This window comes from Schistocerca americana, chromosome X, assembly GCF_021461395.2.
Source record: "Schistocerca americana isolate TAMUIC-IGC-003095 chromosome X, iqSchAmer2.1, whole genome shotgun sequence".
Taxonomy (NCBI): Eukaryota; Metazoa; Arthropoda; class Insecta; order Orthoptera; family Acrididae; genus Schistocerca; species Schistocerca americana.
The window spans coordinates 622,210,204-622,230,923 of NC_060130.1; the positions used below are offsets into that span (position 1 = coordinate 622,210,204).

Consider the following 20,720-nt stretch of genomic DNA (forward strand, 5'->3'; position numbering starts at 1 on the left):
TGTGATGTGAATATAAAAAGACCCATTCCACTTGATTATGATTTATCATACAAATGATCCATGGGACATGAAACTAACTAACCAACCTTATTTTCTTCTTGGCATAACATTACTGCATGACCTGCATGATGACATATGCTCACTCATACGATCTCAACAGACTGATGGGTATTTTTAAGGAATTAAGAATCATGACCCTACTATTTATATTTATATTTGAAGGTATAGGCTTCCTTAAGAGCCATAGAGAGTTTTCAGAGGTGAACAGTGCGGTATTTTTAAGGAATTAGAAATCATGACCCCTTCAGCTGTGTTTATATTTGATAGTATAGCCATAGAGAATTTTCACTTTTGAACAGTGAGATCCACAGTTATCAAACAAGGAATAAGGATGAATACAGACAATCAATACATTGCGACAGTGTACTATACAAACAGAAAATCCTCTATAGTGAATTGCCAGATTACGTCAAAAAAACACCAAACATTAATATATTTAAAAAAGAACTAAAAAAATCTACTAAAAACAACAGCTTCTGAAACATTTATGAATATCTGGAATATTGCTCAAATCTGTAGGTACTGCCTCATAATCTGACTAAACAATTATATATAATTGCCAAAGTATTCCTTGGTAAAACTAAACTTCTTTAATTAATGAACTCATATGTCTAATCATGTACCTACATTATGTGCCATATATATTAATATGAAATTCTGCATGTAAAATCAACCAAGATGTTTCAGTAACTTTTCAGCAACGTGTCGACTTTTGTCTATATGTATGTACAAAATTTTGTTATGCCTAATTAAACTGTTTATGTCGCTACAGTCATGAAGGTGTGTTGATAAAAAAAGGATCCAGACTTGATGAAATATTTCCAGTTATATACGACTCTATTTTGTGCATGAATGTAAACATGTAAAATTTTATACTGTTTTGCACTTTGACAAGTTCAATATCATGAATGTCATAAAATGGTGCTAAATAAATACAAAAGTTAAAAGAGGGCGTGGTTGACGACGTATTGAAAACTGCGCCACTGAAGTTTTGGTTGCAGCGTGTAGAAACCGTTGCTCATGGCGCCACTGCAGATTGGCGCGTCACTAGTTGGATTTGAGAACCCACCTTTTGTCGATCTAACATCGGTGTATTTACTACCAAAGATTACCATTGCTTAATGTGACTGACATTTAAATAGGCGTGTCTGTTGATACATAGTTGTGAGTAACGTGACGTTTATGAAGTGTATATATTTATGCGTATTGATAGTTATGAAATAAATGTGCGTTGTTGTAGCTGTAGTCAACGGTATTTGTGTTTGCTATGTTATGTTCTTTTGCTATGTATGAATACAATATGAGTATGGCGTATTTAAGAAAAAAATTAGTGTACCGAAAGTAAATCCGTAGTATTGTGAAACGAGCCTAATATGCTGAATGATTTATAGTCCTATGTAAATAACGCCTTTTTATCCTTTCGTCAGAGACGGGTTGCCTGTGTAGCCGGATTACTTTTCTGTGCTAATGTATTTCTGAAAGTATTCCATAAGCTGGCATACCACCAATGGAAAAGAGCACCGAAGAATCGCAGTCAGTTAAAGGGATACCCCTTAAAGTTGTTGACTTAGCTCGTGAATGTAAAAAAGGTGTCGTAGCCTCGACTCTGCAGGAATTAATAAGTCGAGGTATGTCTAATTATTTATGCATGTTAGCATGTGTGAAAAGGCGCTCATAATATGTCGTAGGTCGTAGTTATGAGAAATTATTTTGTGAACTATATTTCATTTGTGTTGCTGTTAGTCTTCAATTCAGAATATGGTGGCGTCATTCTCTAATTGTATGTTGAAGTTGTATGTAGCACAGATGTTAAAAAAAATTGCGCAATAGTGAAAGACGAGTAAGTAGGGAAAATTCTTTTTTAAAAAAACTGTTTGCGGTATGTCCTAGGAGAAGATAGGAGACAAATATTTTTGAATGCCAAATTTCCTCCTTTCGCTTGTGGTGTGATACAAACTTGAATTAAGAGTAATTTTGGATGTGTGTACCAATGCTGTTTTCAGGTGGGTTTGTCTCTGATGAGTAGCTTCAGGAGAGGAAATTTTTTTTTTTCAGGCTTTGGAATTTATTTCTCTTAAGCTACGTCTCTTTCTCTCCCCCCCCCCCCCCCCCCTCCCCCCCCTAAAGGAATGTTCTGCAGTTCTAGTCATTCAGTTAAGATTCTTTATTGCTGTTGACTACACACAGTAGACTTAACTTTCTAGTGATATCAAAGTTAATTACAACCAAAGTATTAAAGTAATATTGATATTACATGTATAAATCAAGTAAATCATAGCCTATGTCATTATAATAATCTTAAACATTAAAATAAACATTATCCATACTCTTTTACATTATGATTTTTTATTTTTTATTTTTTTTTTTTTTAAAAAAGCAAGTCATAACTTATTTTTGAATTTTTTAAGTGTTCTGAGTTCTCTGACTTATGTGACAAAGTAATCATTCAATTCTCTTGGACCAAGGAGAATTTGACATACCTGGCTCGAAGAATTGCCTTGTTACACTTATTTGGAGCACCTTTTATGTGCCTTTCAAATGGTGTGTGTGTGTGTGTGTGTGTGTGTGTGTGTGTGTGTGTGTGTGTGTGTGTGTGTGTACCAATGCTGTTTTCAGGTGGGTTTGTCTCTGATGAGTAGCTTTAGGAGAGGAGCGAGAGCGCGAGCTTGTTTTTTAATGTGTGTGAAATAAAGATTATAATCCAAATCCCTCTGTTCAGTCTCTTGATTTATTCACTTTTTATATATTTGATATATGAGCAGTTTTCTGTCAGTTCTTTTGTATATCAGATAATTTTTTTGGTCGTGTTCTGGTTATTTAAGGTGCAATCTTTTATTAATGGAAAACATTAAAACCAGAAGTCTGTACTTTTTTAAAATACACTTATGGTATATAATTAGCTAAATTACACGAAATGAAGTGACTTTTTGAAAAACAATAAATCCAGTGGCGATGCAAGTTTCTCTGTTTAACTTACCATATATCTAACTGGTAACAATACATCTAGCATCTTTGCCACCAATATACATATTGAGGTAATATTTTTTAAAAGCTTAGAAACTTCTTGATTTCATCATGCCCTACTTTAATGGTGAAAAAGGAATTACACAATCACACGTGGAACTGGAAACTATATATGTTTTAGTTGGCTGCTCTCACACGTATCATAAATATATGACTAATAGAAATATTGCAAAAAGAAATTAAAGCCATATTTGTTTGACAATTCCTTTGACACCATGGAATTACTGGAAAAAAAGGGGGGGGAGGGGGTGATGCTAGCTATTACTTTAATCTTATTATACAATATTAACCCAGAATTAAGTTTCAGATCATCTGAGATCAGTGACTATCCATGCAATCATTTGAAAGGTTATCTAAAATGTTTCCAATATATTGACATGATTCATACATTCGCACATAGGGCCTAGTGTTTAAATTCAGGTTATTACCATCCTTGTAGATCTTTATATACAACGGTACAGGATTTGTCAGGGATGTGGAACACATCAAATTGCACTTCAGTTGGTAGAAGCAGCCAAGCTAATTCTGAATAGTATAGTGACAGTCAAATTATGACTAGTGTTAATCTAGTCACATTCGTAATTATGGGAATTGCTTTACATATTAACAAACAGCAGCTACCTGGAAAAGGTCACTGCTCTTCACCATAAAATATGGGAGCTGTTTTTACCTAATATTTGCAACTAAAGTGTAAGTAGTTATACACCTTACCTGTTGTGTATATTCGAGTAAAATTTAAGTGCCTCGTTACGAAAACTGTCGACCACAATTATGTCTGTCTATATAATCTGACAAATTTTATAGTTGTGGCTAATAAAGTAACACACACACACACACACACACACACACACACACACACACACACACACACACACACACAGGATCACAATACACCAATAATTGAAAGATGTGCAATTCTATAATTTCATAGTGTTGAGTAACGTTGCCTTGTTGTCAGTATGATCCATCAGTCTCTTGGCTGGAAGTTTACAGAAAGAATGTAGATGTGAAATTTACTGTACATACAACAGAAAAATAAAACCAAAGAAACATACTTGCCAACCAAAGCCAGCTGAGACACAAATCTAGCGATAGCAAGAGTCAGCACAATCTCTCGGACAGCCAACCTAGACACCTCAAACCAGGAACTCCTCTGGATGGAACACTATACATGGTCCTGCTGACAACAACACATATACTGGTTCCTGGTCCAAAATACGGTAACTTTGGCCAGTCTCATACCTTCTCCACAAATTTAGACATTCACACACTCTTCAGGTAACACATTGACTGCCACAAAGTGGTGGGGAGTTGCAATTACTGCACTGCTCCATAACAGTGGTGGTTGATCAGCTTGCCAAGGACCATCAGTGAGACCTGCTGTTGCAAGGCACAAAAGTCTGCCCTTCAGCGAAGGCAAGGATGAGGCAGCAGCAGCTCTCGGCAGTAGAGTACATTAGATTTAGTTAGTGGCAGCATTGTAACTAATAGTCATCTCAGTAGACTGCCAATACAGCATTGTAGGTTAGCTGCAACACTGAGATACAATTTGAGAGCGAAGCTGTGACAGTCAGGATATATGTATTTGTCAGGCAACATCAATGATGCTATTCTTTTGTGGGTATGACTGAATGTGCCCTAGTTTTCTGAGCTCATCAACACTTTTGGTTGCTTTGGGATGTCACAATTTTGCCTTTCAGGCACTCTTTCCTGCTATATCAGTAACTCAATAGAACTCTTGCGTTCGGTCAGGGCTTTCTTGGGACATTTCTGCAGTCACGATTATGATGATATCGATCTTATGTCATGATAACACATTGCTACATTGCTCACTTGAATATTTGCCATGAATATTATTCTGGGGTGCAACAATATTGTGGCAGTAAGGAAAATTTGTTGTGTTGAATTATCATAATACAATCATTGGTACAGTGCAGTTGTGGTTTTCTGTTTCTATAAAATAAGAAAAAGAATGGAAGTGCTGTAGTTACCATTACCACAAGACGGGAAATAGGTTGGATTCTGAAAATAATTATAGCATTCTTGTCTCGTGGGCTGATAAACATTTGTCTTATGCTGTAGTTGCTGTTTATAAACTATGCATACGAAATCGAAATGATGACACATGCAGCAGTATTAACAAATTTTTCTCTGCTACTGAATATGCAAAAAAAAAGAGACAACACAGTGTTGGTACAACATTCTTGGATAATGGCACTGTCTGGTTCATGCAGTGGCAATCCATTGCTTTTTCAGGAGGTAACAAAATACACACGTCATGTATTAGAATGATCTGTATATTTTTGCAAGTGCCTGTGTCTCTTTTAATGCTACTTCTAAGTTTGACAACAACAGTGGTGATTATTATAGTTAACTGGAATGTAAATTTAAAGCAGCAGCTTTTTATAAGACTATGTTGAATTGGCGCTTTTGTAAATGCTGCTTTTGTATTATAATGTAAGAAAAATGTCAACTTTAGTGATGGAAAACCAACTTTGAAATTCAGTTACACACCGAAGCACCAAAAAAACTGGTATAGGCATGTGTATCTGATAATATTTTAATAACCAGACTACTTTCCTTTGCCTTTCATTGAAATGAAACATCGGGAGGTGTGATTAATAATCAAGTACGTATATACACTGAAGCACCAAAGAAACTGGTATTGGGATGCATATTCAAATACAGAGATATGTAAACAGGTAGAATACGGTGCTGTGGTCAGCAACGCCTGTGTAGAACAAGTGTCTGATGCAGTTGTTAGTTCAGTTACTGCTGTTACAATGGCAGGTTATCAAGATTTAAGTGAGTTTGAATGTGGTGTTATAGTTGGCGCACAAGCAGTGGGACACAGAATCTTTGAGGCAGCAGTGAAGCAGGAATTTTCCCATACTACCATTTCACGAATGTACCGTGAATATCAAGAACCCCGTAAAACATCAAATCTCCGACATCGCTTCAGCTGGAAAAAGATCGTGCAAGAACGGAACCAACAGTGATATGATAGAAGTTCAACCCTTCTGCAGATTGCTGCAGATTTCACTGCTGGACCATCAACAAGTGTCAGTGTGCAAATCATTCAACAAAACATCATCTATAAGGCTTTTGGAGCTGAAGGCCCACTTGTATACCCTTGATGATGCATGACACAAAACTTTATGCCTCACAATGGTCCATGAAGACCGACATTGGACTGCTGATGACTAGAAACATATTGCCTGTTCAGACGAGTCTCATTTCAAATTGTATTGAGCGGATGGACATGTATGGGTATGGAGAAAACCTCATGAATCCATGGACCCTGCATGTCAGCGGGGGGCTGTTCATGCTGGTGGAGGCTGTGTAATGGTGTGGGGTGTATGTAGTTGGAGTGATATGGGACCCCTGACGTGTCTAGATATGACTCTGACAGGTGACACATATGTAAGCATTCTGTCTGATCACCTGCACCCATTCATGTCCATTATGCATTCCGATGGACTTTGGCAATTCCAGCAGGACAATACGACACCCCACATGTCTAGAATTACTCCAGGAACACACTTCTGAATTTAAACACTTCCACTGGTCACCAAAGTCATCAGACATGAACAGTATTGAGCGTATGTGTGATGATGACTCTTACTTTAGAAATAAATACAGTTTTCTGAACGATATACGTGCAGGATTTTTGGAATCCAAAGAATAATATGAAGGAAGAAATCAGTTTTCTCTCAACTGTTGTAAAAAGAAGACAGAATAATGACTGAAACATGTTGATCTGCAAAAAGATTGTGACCACCTGTAACGTAATTGTTCAGTTCGTGTAGCTTATATTTGTATTAGCTTTGCCAGTACATTATGTCCACTTGGTACTAGTTCCAATCAACAGAATGATTTTTGTAGAGTCGGAGCTTTCATGCCAATTCAGTCGGAGCTTTCATGCCAATTCAGTCGGAGCTTTCATGCCAATTCAGTCGGAGCTTTCATGCCAATTCAGTCGGAGCTTTCATGCCAATTCAGTCGGAGCTTTCATGCCAATTCAGTCGGAGCTTTCATGTCAATTCAGTCGGAGCTTTCATGCAAATTCAGTCAGAGCTTCAGATAGCTCCAATTTAATAATCAGTGAAAGTATTTCAAAAAGCCCTTCGTGGTCTCAGGGCTGTGTTGCTTTCTCAAATTCCACATGTGAGATGAGGCATCTGTGTTAGTTTTGATACTTTTCAATATGCTAAGAATATTACTAATCTTTTTTTTATTTTGACAAATAGTCTTTATGGCCTCATAAACTACCATTTGCTGTGTTACTGTAACTCTAGTAATTACCAAGATGCAGATATCAAAATTATTTTTTCGAATGAAACTATGTAGTTTTTTTGGTTCTGAAATAGTATTTCTAGATGATCTCTACTGCTCTTCATGCATACTTCATAACACAAAAATTTACTGATTGTAGAGCCATGTCCTGTAAAATATCTATCACTGGATGAATGAAGACCGTGTTTCATCTGCAGTTGCAGTGGCCTTCCTCAGAGTCACCAGTAGACATGCAGGTTTTATTTATCCAATGCCCCTTTTTTATGATGCAACTTTACACCCAAAATGTTTTATTTCAAGTGACTGGCTGTGGAAACGTATGCACTTACTTTTTCTGTAAGTTAGTGCTAACTTGACTAATCCTTCATTACAAAAAAACATTGAAGGCTTCAAAACAGTTACAGATTTATACTACTTTGACACTAAATGTCGTATCAGCAGCAAAAATTAAATGAAATTTGGTGCACCCTTATACACCAGACCAATGCAGACTTAGATACCATTTTACTTTATTCAAATCTTCATATGGGCAATATGCAACTTGTTTGGTCATCCCGGTGCTGGATGTCTAGTAGTTTGTTGTTTTTGAGACAGAGTAAAATAATTAGGTGCACACATAGTTTTTGATAACTTATTTTACTTAACTTGAATAATAGCGGGTCCAGAGCACAATCCAAAGCAAGTCCTTGAGATAGACGTGTTGGTATCCACAACATCAACAGAGGCTGAATGACAGTTCCTCATTTAGACAGGGAGAACTTGAAGAACAGGTAGAATGGAGGTCAGTTTAGTGTTCTGTTAAGTCGAGTCAGTGGTGGTGTTGGCCGCACAAGCTGATGAACATGTGTCTCGGAGCCAGCCATAGAGTGGAGGTGCAGTCACATGGACTACAGCCAACTTGGAAGTGTGGACTGACGGGGCATGATATCACATTCCTCCCTTCTCCCCCAAAATTCCTCGCCATCATCATGAACTGGTACTGCCAGAAATGATTGGGGGGGGGGGGGGGGGGTCTGGTTTCAGGTGCCAGTGAGGAGGCAGAAGCCTGCAATTCAGCTGTTGACAAGCTCCTGTCTGTGTCCCACCATTCATCTCACAAATAGCTGGAAACATCAGCTGAAAAACCAGCCATAGAGTGTGCATTCAAACCCAGGGACTGAGCATTTTCATCTATCAGCTGGGGCATGATAACAACTTGAGGGTTCACGGCGGCCCACTGGAAGGCGGCAGGTTGAAGTGGCCCCATCTCTCGTGGCTGGGGCTGCGGTGACCATGCTGTGTCACCATACTTCCGTGTCCAATGCAGGTGGCGTGGACCAAGGGAGCCGAAGGTGGCTGAGGCTGCAAGGTCATCCTTAGCACCAAATCTGTAAATGGAAAAACCCATGGCAGCTTCATGCAGCCCACGCAGACAAAACTGGTTTTCATAGTGCCTTCTCTACAGCTACATCTATACTCCAAAAGCCACCTGACGGTGTGTGGCAGAGGGTCCCTTGAGTACCTCTATCAGTTTTCCGTTCTATTCCATCCTCGTATTGTTCGTGGAAAGGAAGATTGTCAGTATGCCTCTGTGTGGGCTCTAATCTCTCTGATTTTATCCTCATGGTCTCTTCACAAGATATACATAGGAGGGAGCAATATACTGCTTGATTCCTTGGTGAAGGTATGTTCTCGAAACTTCAACAAAAGCCCGTACCGAGCTACTGAGTGTCTCTCTTGCAGAGTCTTCCACTGGAGTTTATCTATCATCTCCGTAACACTTTCGCGATTACTAAATGATCGTGTAACTGCTTTCCGTTGGATCTTCTCTATCTCTTCTATCAACCCTATCTGGTATGGATCCCACACCGGTGAGCAGTATTCAAGCAGTGGGCGAACAAGCGTACTGTGACCTACTTCCTTTGTTTTCGGACTGCATTTCCTTAGGATTCTTCCAATGAGTCTCAGTCTGGCGTCTGCTTTACCGGTGATTAATTTTATATGGTCATTCCATTTTAGATCACTCCTAATGCCTACTCCCAGATAATTTATGGAATTAACTGCTTCCAGTTGCTGACCTGCTATTTTGTAGCTAAATGATAAGGGATCTATCTCTCTATGTATTCGCAGCACATTACACTTGTCTGCATAGAGATTCAATCGCCGTTCCCTGCACCACACGTCAATTCGTTGCAGATCAATTTTCCATTGTTACAACCTCTCGATATACTACAGCATTATCCGCAAAAAGCCTCAGTGAACTTCTGATGTTATCCACAAGGTCATTTATATATAATGTGAATAGCAACGGTCCTACGACACTCCCCTGTGGCACACCGAAAATCACTCTTACTTCGGAAGACTTCTCTCCATTGAGAATGACATGCTGCGTCCTGTTATCTAGGAACTCTTCAATCCAATCACACAATTGGTCTGATAGTCCATATGCTCTACTTTGTTCATTAAACGACTGTGGGGAACTGTATCGAACGCCTTGTGGAAGTCAAGAAACACGGCATCTACCTGTGAACCTGTGTCTATGGCCCTCTGAGTCTCGTGGACGAATAGCGCGAGCTGGGTTTCACACGATCGTCTTTTTCGAACCCCATGCTGATTCCTACAGAGTAGATTTGTAGTCTCCAGAAAAGTCATTATACTCGAACATAATACGTGTTCCAAAATTCTACAACTGATCAACATTAGAGATATAGGTCTATAGTTCTGCACATCTGTTCGATGTCCCTTCTTGAAAACGGGGGTGACCTGCGCCATTTCCCAGTCTTTTGGAACGCTACGCTCTTCTAGAGACCTACAGTACACCGCTTCAAGAAGGAGGGCAAGTTCCTTTGTGTACTCTGTACCTTGCAGCCTGGTCATACCCAGTACAACTTACAAAGGGCAGCCCGAGACTTAGGTGATAATACCCTACTCCCAGCGCCTGTGTCTGGCAAAAACTCTGAAAAAGACCAAATCATGCACATTACAGTTAGAACACTGTAGAGGATGAACTGACTGCTGCGGAGGGTGCAGCAGCTGAAGCAGTGTCCTATGTCAATGTCCATGCAAGAGCTGCACTGGTGATTTAACCATTGCGGGACTGGGAATTGTAGGATGAGAGGAAGAGAACTGAAGCATGCTCCTGTGTATGGGAAACACGTAACTTGTTCACCTCATGCTTGAAAGCTCTGAGGAAGTGTCCTGCTTCATCATTGGGTTGAGAATGAAACGGTGTGGTTGTTACATACTTGATGCCGTTGACATCACAAAACTGCTGAAATTCTGACAATGTGAACTGTGGTTTGTTGTCCAAAACCAACACTTCAGGTAAACCTTTGATGCAAAAAGTTGCTGTTATGGTGAATGCATGGATACTATGAATGGAAACTTGCTTGAAGGTGTCTAGCACAATTAGCCAATGTGACTTCCAACAGGGCCCTGAAAAGTCGATATACAAACGTTGCCAAGGGGCACTGGGCTTGGGACAGTTGAAAAATTTTTGTGGTGGAGCATCCTGGTGTCCCACACATTCTGGATATCTTGAAGTCAATTGTTCTGTTTGAGTGACCATGTTGACCCGTGTGCAGTGGTGTTGGGTGAGTTGCCCCAGTGGCCTAGATGGAGGAGGCAAAGAATTTCCTTCTGAAGCAAATGTTGACAACCACACAGGACTTATCGTTGTCTGTATTAAGAGGATGACACCCTGCTGGATTGATAAGCTGTGCCAAAGCGCAATATAATGGTGTTTGACCAGATCAATAATCTGTTTCATTGAATGTGGCCAAGCAGTGCAGAGGTACTGCAACAGAATCGTGAGACTGGGGTCTGCAGCTGTTGTCTGAACTATCCATATGTGGCTGATAGGAAAACAATCAAGTGTTTCCCTATCACTGGACATCAAGAATCTTCTGAGGTGTTGAATGTGGAATCAGTGCCAACTGGTGGTTGACAAAGAGTGTCTGCATTCAAATGCTTAGCTATTGGCCTGTACACAATTTCATACGGGTAACTGGAGATGCACAGAGACCAATGCTGCAACTTTTGCACCATGCATGGGCGGACTGGCGTTGAACTGCTGAACAATGAGGTGAGAGGCTTATGATTGGTCACCAAGTAGAATTTCCTGCCGTGTAAGTATTGATGAAACTTGGTCACCTCATATACGATAGCAACAGCATCCTTCTTAATCTGTGCGTTGTTGCATTGTGCTTTGTTGAAGGGTTTGAATGTGAAAGCATTTGCCCTGTCCAATGATTCAACTTTGTGTGAGAGAAGAGTGCCAATCCTGTAAGAGGGTGTGTCGACCGCAAGCATGACTCGATTGGCTGGATCAGAATCTACCAGAGAACACTTGCTCAATATGGCATCCTTCAGTTTCTGAAATGTGACTTGACACTCCCTATTCCACTCAAACAGAACATTCTTTCATTGAAAACAATGCAGTGGAGCTGCAATCTGTGCAGTGTTGGGAATGAACCAAATGTAATAAGTTAGCTTACCCAACACAGCTTGGAGTTCACCGATGTTCCTAGGAGCTGGGAGGTTCTGTATGGTGGTTAAGTGTGACTGCAAAAGGTGGATGCCCTGACTGCCGATCACATGACCTAAATCTTCACTCTCAGTCTGGAAGAAGGAGTATGTGGTTTTATTACACCTTAACCCAGCATCTGAGAGCAACTTGAAACAGTTTTCTGAGAATGGGAAGATATTTGTTAAGATTGTGAGCCAAATTGACTACGTCATCAAAATAGTTCAAACAAGAAGGAACTGTAGTCGTCAGCTTTGATAGGTAATGTTGAAAAATTGCAGGTGCTGCCAAAGAGCAATCACAAAAATGTAAATAACCCCGTATGGGTGTTGATCACAAAAAAATCGTTGGGACTGTTCATCCAAGGCAAGCTGCAAGTAAGTGCTGTGAAGGTGGATTTTGGAAAAGAAATGACCTGCACCAATCTTGTCCGTAGTCTCTCAGGTGTTGGCAAAGGAAGAGAGTCAGTCACAATCTGTGGACTTACTGTTGTGCTGAAACCTGCACATAAGCACAATTTGCATGTAAGTTTCATTAGACTAGCCAAAGGGGATGCCCACTGTCTAGCTGCTACAGCGGAAATCATATCATTGGCATGCCAAGATAGAAATTCCTGTACCACTTGATCTGTGATAGTGTGAGGGATGGGTAATGTGCAGCAAAACCATTGTTATGCACTGTCTTTCGTGGTAATGTGAGCCTTGAAATTACTAGTATTGCCTAGGCCATATCAAGAAATATCACTAAATTCATCACAAAGTTCAGCTACCTTATCTGTGGCACAGAGTAGTTCACAGAGAGGACATTGCATTGAATTTTCAAACCAAACGGATCAAAAGAGTCAATGCCAAAAATATTTTTACTTTTACGTGAGCACAAAACTGTGTTAGTTATGTTACGAAATGTGGCAGATAGGCTGCAGATACATAATACAGGAATATCATATCCCCCACAAGTGGAAAGAGTTGTGTGTGCCTTATGTAGAGAGGGTTTACCTAGCAGTTTGTGTGTGCTTCCATTGAAAAGCGTCACTGACACACGCAGGCCTAATTGCATATGTATCTTGTGACCAGCAATCTGCAGAGTGATGAACAACTTACAGGCGTGACACTGAAGGGAATAAATGTGTAACTTCTTCCCTGTTGCATTTGATTGCATTGTGTAGCCCAAAATTACTATTTGTCTTGGAAAAAAAATAAAAAATAAATAAAATAAAAAATAGACTGAGGCCTAGTTGGAGTTCTGTTTCTGCAGACTGACAGGTTGAACACGACCGTGCTTGCCACAATAACACCGCTTCAACCTCACGATGGACAGCCTGCCGCTTGTGAGCCATGAAACACTGAGGGCAGGATTTAATCCCACTAGCATGCTGCCTAGCATACTGGGTTTGTTTACATCACTGCCCTGGCTGAGGTTTTGTGTGCTGCAGTGCATGAACTGCTGGCACAACCTGTTTGCTGTTACTCTGTACTGCACAAATAGGAGCGAAATCAAAGTCTGCTGCTGCCTCATCATGGGAGTCATGATGCTCCACAAATTCCAAAACTATTGCAAGCTGAGTTTAGGATATTTAACAATCTGACCCATTTTGAGTACTGGTTTCCCTAATCATGGCATCACTACAGTAACATCCACATTCTCACTTGAATTTGCAATAGCGTGTAAGTCATTGCAGGTCTGCCACCCACTGCTTATGTGTTTGATTAGGTTGTTTACACAAGTGAAGGAATGTATAGCATGCAGCTGCCAAATTCATCTGTTCAAAATAGTACTTGTTTAGAGTAGCAATTATTTCTTCATAAGGAACACTTTCTGTGTGGGTGGCGGGAAAAAGTTTGGTGGCTAACGGGTAAACAGACACTCTGACTGTTGCAAGAAAATGTGGTTGCCTGTGCCTATGTGCAGTGTGATGCACTGTAAAGTATGAGTCAAGATGTGCGCAGTACATGAACCATTCCTCTTGTGTAGAATCAAATACACACAATGGCAGTATGGAAACAGGTGCTGCTTGCTGTGGTGGTGGTGGTGGTGGTGGTGGTGGTGTGTTTGCTTGTGCATTGTGCAATGAGCAGTCTGGTCATCATCTCCGTGAATTGCTACACTTGTAACTGAATGATCTGAGTTACTGACAATTCTTGTGGGGACTGCCCATAATGGAACACACAAAAATAACACTTGAAAAGCGAGCACAACCACTACTATGCTACAGGAAGGTACAGATTAGAATCACGTGGAATAGCAGCCTGTGAAAAGCACAGAAACACAGTTAATTACAGGGCAAGCACGGCTAAGGACAACGTTTCTGCAAGAAAGAGACACAGTTAATATCAACACCAGTTATTGGTATGGTGAGAAGTAGAACAAAGTAGCAACCAAACCAAATTTTCCCGTGTTGTCAGGTGTGTGGTTATCTTGGTGGTTAATGCCAAGGAGTTTGTGGGTTGGGACAAGGAACAAAATAATGAGATGCACATGTAGTGTTTGATTACTTCTTTTACTTAACTTGAATAACAGCAAGTCCAGAGCACAGTTAAAGGCAAGTCCTTGAGATAGTCTGGTTTGATATCCATATTAATAGAGATTAAATGGCATTGCTTCGACTAGACATACAGAACTAAATGAACAGGCAGATTGGAGGTCGGGACAGCGTTTAGCTGTGCTGGCTGAAGAGAGGGTGTCTCTCAGAGCCGGCCACAGATTGGAGGTGCAGTTACATGGGCTGCTGCCAACTTCCAAGTGTGGACTGGCATGGCATTGTATTGATAGCACACGATACCACACAACTAATGGAGTATTTCCCATCTTGACAAAGTGTTTTATTGTTGAGAGAAGCATAAAATTCTTAATGATGCAGCATTCAACCAGTCACAAAACCTCAGGAAAACCTAATATTAAATACATTTTTACTGCATAAATCTATCTCTCTCTTTCTCTCTCTCTCTCTCTCAACAAAGTTGATGCAGCTGTATTGAAAATTTTTTAATTGATTGTGGAGATTAAATGTACGCCCCAGCCCCCCCCCATTGTGGCATAGGATTGCACACGCAGTCTACATGTAGCTTGTTCTCACATTTTAAAAATGCTACCTCACATACTATCTCCATTTTGACCTATCTATAAATGTGTATTTTCCAATTCCAATTTTAATAATAATTTTAGGTAAACCACTTTTGAAAGAAGAATTTGTGGGTCTGTGTAAACTTAAACAAACCTGCTTTGTCTATATGACACGAAAAATATTTTAGATGTCACAGTCACTGAGTGAATGTCCATTTCCTGCAGCATGTCAACATTACATGCTGCAGGATAATTGGTGCTACCTGCTGGAACATCACAGTTTTCTCCATTCTCAGTTGCTTAATTCATCAGCTATCTCCATGTTGTACCAAATGTATGATGGCCTAGTCAACCAGTTAATAATGTAATGTCATATATGACCAAAAGAATGCAGAAAGGCATACTCATGTTTGTAAATGACATTCTGTTTAAGATACAACAAGCAGAGTTAGTTCTTTTTGCGGCTGACACTAGTATTGTAATGATTTGAAATGTACATACAAAATGGTAAATAATGTTTTTAAAGGAATTATTGGATGTTTTTCTGAAATTTAAAAAAATCAGTGGGCCCAACTTATTCAGTTTTGCACACCAATAATAAATGTAACACATTGTGAAGAAATAATAACTAGGGTGTAACATTAGGCCTAAAAAAAAAAAAAGATGATTGTATCATGAGAATTTAAACTGAATAAAAACATTTTTGAACTCTCAAAACAACACAGTTCAACCACATTTGCACATCAAATCATTGAAAATCTTGAGAAGACACGAATCAGTAATTTACAATATTTTGTGTATTTTTATTCAAGAATGTTGAAGCAATGTTTGTTTTTATTGTTCAGAAATGTCCTGGTAGAATAAAATTTTGTAGACATCTGTTTAAGGGGTTAGGCATTTAGACTAGTGCTTTACAGTGTATTTATTCATTCGTGAAGTTTGTTGTAAGGAACCCTTACAATTCAAAAGGAATAATTATGTACCTAATTACAATATGAGAAGTAAAAATGATGTTAATTATTCCACAGAAATGGGTTCATAAGCCTATCACTGAAATTTTTGATAACTTAGCTAACCATACGAAATGTGTGACAGACAACAAATTTAAATTTGAAAACAGACTGAAAAAATTGCTGCTTGACAACTCCTCCTCTTCCATAGAATAATTTATATTTCTCACTTTGACTGCCATGAGGCTATTGCCAGCCACTGCAGAACCTAACACCTGACTCCTTGTGCCTGTCGGCAGCCACAACAGGGCCTCAGACCTGATGGCCTGCTGGTGAAACAGCCATTATTACGCATGTGTCAGTCAACATGTTAAAAGGTGGTGGGTGAGAGTTACAAAGGTCAAAATGTATGTTGCATGTTGCTTTTTAGTCAATTCTGGAGAGACCAGGAAACAAAATTGGTTTTCTTCTGTCAGGCACAGTCAAAAGAAAACAATAATAAAGAAGACACACACATTTCCACATAATGAACACAAAAAGAACTTAAAAAAGCTTCCACTGCAAACAGTACAGTTTCTTCCCGCAATCGTCTTGCATAACATACTGTTTATGAATGAATTGGCCCTCCTTGTAATTGGAGATACTTTTGAATGTATTTAGGCATACGCCTTACCACATTGTCCAGATAAGCTTGTGAGATATTGTCCCATTCCTCCACATTGACCTCAGCAATACCCTGTAGAGTCTTTGGTGACAGGATGATTGAAAACCACTGAGTTTAGCATGGCCCATGCCATATCTTTAGAATATGGAAGCCATTTCATCCACCTGATTCTGTGCTCCATTAGGAAGGTTTTCACAAGATTGTGATGCTGGGGGTGTGCATTGTCATCCATCAATGTGAATACCACTCCAATATGTTCAACAAATGAAGCCACAATGCGTCCAAGGGTGTCATGCTGATACTTTGCACTAGTTATCCTCCACTGGATTGGCATAAGCGGTTTCTTGCAGCCATACGTTCTTCCTCCCCAAAACATGACTAAACCACCTTGATAAGTGTGTTGGTATGTGATGGATTTAGTGTGTAAATGTTCTCCTTGTTACCTCCACACATGAATGTCAGTATTTTCAGGGTAGAGACTGATACAGGTCTCATCAGAAAAGAGTGTTGTGTCCCACTGCTGTGTACTCCATGAAGAGTGGTTTTGTGTCCGTGTGACGGGCCCCTTTCCAAACCCGATTTAGAGAAGGAAACTTTAGAGCTCTTGTGGCACATAATCCTTGCTCGTGGGTCCTATTTCGTATCATATGTGTTGACACTTGCACTCATGTAGCCGTTTGGAACTGCTACTGATATCTACCACTTCTCAGTGTGTTCATTAGTTACAAAAATCCATTGAATAACAAAAGTATAGTACTTATATTTCATTTTCCACCAGGGCTTAAAATATGACATTTAATATGTTTCAGTGTTTGCTTTTGCTTTGTAAAATAGCATTGACTTTTTTATTCAAGAAATTGTTGAGCACATAAATGAATCAAAGCTTGTAACAGGCTAAGAAAATTGCTATAAAACAGATTTTTAGAGTCATGTCACAATTTGTAGTCACTTAGTGGCAAACATTTTGTGTGTGGTACAGAATGTTAACAGTTTGGTTGAAGGCACAAGAGCTTCTCACATAATATTGGATGTGGGATAGAAGTCATTTGCTTAATTATGCAACTGGTTAGTTGTTTGTGGGGAATGATATGTGAATGTGTTAGCTGCAGCTTGACAATACTTTTGTGCAACTGCACAGATAAGAGGCATTGTCTGTGACTGATAAGTCAACTGAGCCAGCACAGCTTGCCTCATCTGTTAGACAGTTGTCATTCGTCTGTCTGCATCTGGACTGACAAATACCTTTTATTAATTACTTTCAGTGCTTTGATGTTTGACTAAACCTTTAAGAAAATGTGCCACAAGGGGGGAGAGAAATCTGATGCTCTCCTTGTTTATGTGCCAAAAAGGGGTGTCATAATACAGATGAGGCATCAGTGAAATTTGTCAGCTGGCTTCTGATGCTATCCTCAAGTTTTTTTCACCAATTGTTTGTAGTTTCTTTTGTGTTGGAGCTGTGACTGATTTTGATTGTTAAAATCAGAAACCCCATACCAAACATGTATAAAATTTGCAGACAACACAAACATTCTGATAAAAGGGAAGACTATAAATGAACAGGAGAATGGAATCAAAGTATGCATGTCACACATCACTAACTGGTTCTCCAGGAGCAGCCTTATCGTTCATGCAGAAAGGATACATCCTTTGAGCCATCCCACAATGCTTTCTGGTAAACACTCATAAACTGTAAATGGCATTAAATTTCTTGGAATATGTAAGCTTCATCAATAAGAAATTAACAGTTTTTGTAAATCTAAAAGGTAAAAGGGTAAAGCTTTCATGAAACTGAAGATTGGTTTGAACACCACAGTGCTTTACTAGGCACAGTCCTATTAGAAGTGGTATTCCATTGCCTTCTTTTGATCTTTGAACTAACTTACCCAGCCTGTTATGAAGGGACCAACAATTTATTGCTGACTGCAAACCATGCTAAAACTCGGCATTTTTCACACGGACATAAAATTTCCAGAGGTGAAAGGAGTGGAAAGTGACAGATTAAAATCCTAGGACTGACTGGAGATTAAACCTGAGACCTGTGGATCCAGAGTCTGGCACTTTACCACCAAGCCACAATCTACCCAGAATTAATTGTGGTCCTCTGGTTTGGGAATGCATGGAGGATGTCAACCAGAGATTTTTTCTACTTTGATGGGGATAACAACTTTTCTGATATGGTAAGTCAATCTCGAGGGATGCCAGAGTGAATCGCACAAGGGAAGTGGCTATTTGGTTAAATGAACACATGTGGCATGTGCCTTTTTCAAGTTGTTTGCAGTAAGAGTTCCCGGTATTGTCGTGCAGCTATATCCTTAAATTAGATAAGGAAAAAAACAGTTCTGCCTACACAGTTTGTCATACCAGAACTGTGTACTGGCAAATTTGTCCACCCCCTTCCATTGCAAATGAGCATACACATGTTAAACAGAAAGCAGATAATGTGGCATGAAAAGTAAATAACAAGCACCAACTTCACAAAGAAATCTTTTACTAAACTTTATGTCAAGAGCTGCTGATTTTTAAGTATGTGGCAGAAAATAGGTTGAGTTGGTGGTTAATAGTGGTAAAAATACAGACTGATGTCAGAAGGTTCTTCATTCTGTAAAATGGAATAGGTGACAAGTTGTGTTGCAGTTTACTGTGGAGCACATTTTTGAAAAGAAGAGAGTTGTAGATCATACCACTTATCATATGTTGTTGCAAATAAGGCTTTGCAACAAGAGCAATGGTAAGTTTCCCACTGATGTGATTATACTTTGAGGAGCATTCACTTGGGCATTCTTGGGGCCTCAGATTTTCACAGAAGGCATTGTGAGTGCTACAGCCCAGTCCACATTGTTGCTGACCACTTTCATTCATTCATTGTTAATATTATTTCCATAGCACTGGACATTTTGCAGCAGAACAACTACATATGCCTTAAGACATTTACAAACTGTTTGCTCAGCAAACTGAAAATATATAGCTTTGAAGAAGAAATTACAGGGCTTCATTAACTTTAAATCCATATTTGTTACTGCGCACTCAGGCTGATTATTCATCAAGTAAGATCTGGAGGAATGGTAAAAATCTGTTGAACGTTTGCAACAAATTGTTATTAACCTGCTAAGAAAGATTTGAGAGTCGGAAGTTTCCACAATTTTGAGAGAAAAATTCTATCCGTATAGCTGTCAAAGAATCCCAAGATCTTTGCTCACTCAATTAACTGATTAAAACTGTCTACTAAGACCAAAGCTGGTCTCAAAATGCATACTAAAAATAAAGTTCAGAAATTATATTTGGTGTTCAATGTTTATAGCTGCACACAGTTGCATGATGTTTTAGCAGGTCCCAGACAAGTTCAAAAGATTAATGTCAGGTAATCTGTTACGGTTAAACATCTGTTGAATCTGGCTTAAACAACAGTCTCACTCCTGACATCATTACATCGTCAACTGCCCCTGGGGAACAGAGTTTTTGGTAGGGCATGTGCAGTGATCCACATGGTTTTCTTGCAGCAGATTGGAATTTGGCCTCAGTGGCTGGTTCAGTTTCAGTACACAACCCAAGCATGCAGTGAAAATGTGCCCAAACTATAATAGAACCTCTTCAAGTGTTGCACAGTGGCGTGTTCATTACTGCGGTCTCACTGAGTTTTTATATTTTAAACATGTGGCTTGTTATCTGGAGGAGAACTGAGGATCAAATCTCTCTGTCTTGTAGTTATTGTTATCTATACTTTGGTATTAAAAAGAAATGAAGTAGGCTTCATCTTTGGGATTGGTTTGAATAGCACAATATTTATTAGGTGTGAGGCTATTAAAAGTGGTATGCCTAAAGCTTACTCAGACTGAAAGTTGGGGTAGATGGCATGCAGTGTAACATAAAATCTAAAAATTAATGCAGTTTGTATTTTTCACTAATGAATAACAATGTCAGTGGTAAAAGTAGCAATGAAAGACAGAAGAGATACAGGCTCAACTGGGGACCAAAACTTAAAGCTTTGTATCTATAGTGAGAGCCTTACTCACTCAGCTATCAAACCACACCCTTTTAATATGAGTATTAATAACTTCATTGTTGAGTGCCCTAGTACAGAATCATGATCTTTTTCTTTGCAGTATTATCACTGATGTGCAGCATTTTGGTAATGTTGGAGAGTACGTTTACATGATACAAATAG

General features: G+C 39.3%; 1 protein-coding gene across 4 annotated transcripts in view; it reads left to right on the forward strand.

Moving 5' to 3' along the window:
• Window positions 1-1,091: 1,091 nt before the first annotated feature.
• The window catches only part of LOC124555109 (DNA fragmentation factor subunit alpha-like), a 92,915-nt gene continuing 73,286 nt past the window's right edge, over window positions 1,092-20,720 (forward strand). For 3 of the 4 annotated variants that reach the window (XM_047128912.1, XM_047128913.1, XM_047128910.1), the window contains exons 1-2: window positions 1,092-1,224; window positions 1,488-1,688. In XM_047128912.1, the coding sequence (XP_046984868.1) occupies window positions 1,568-1,688 (121 nt within the window). In that variant the 5' untranslated portion in view covers window positions 1,092-1,224; window positions 1,488-1,567. Of the gene's footprint in view, window positions 1,287-1,487; window positions 1,689-20,720 lie in introns of all 4 variants that reach the window. The other variant, XM_047128911.1, reaches the window with a different exon arrangement.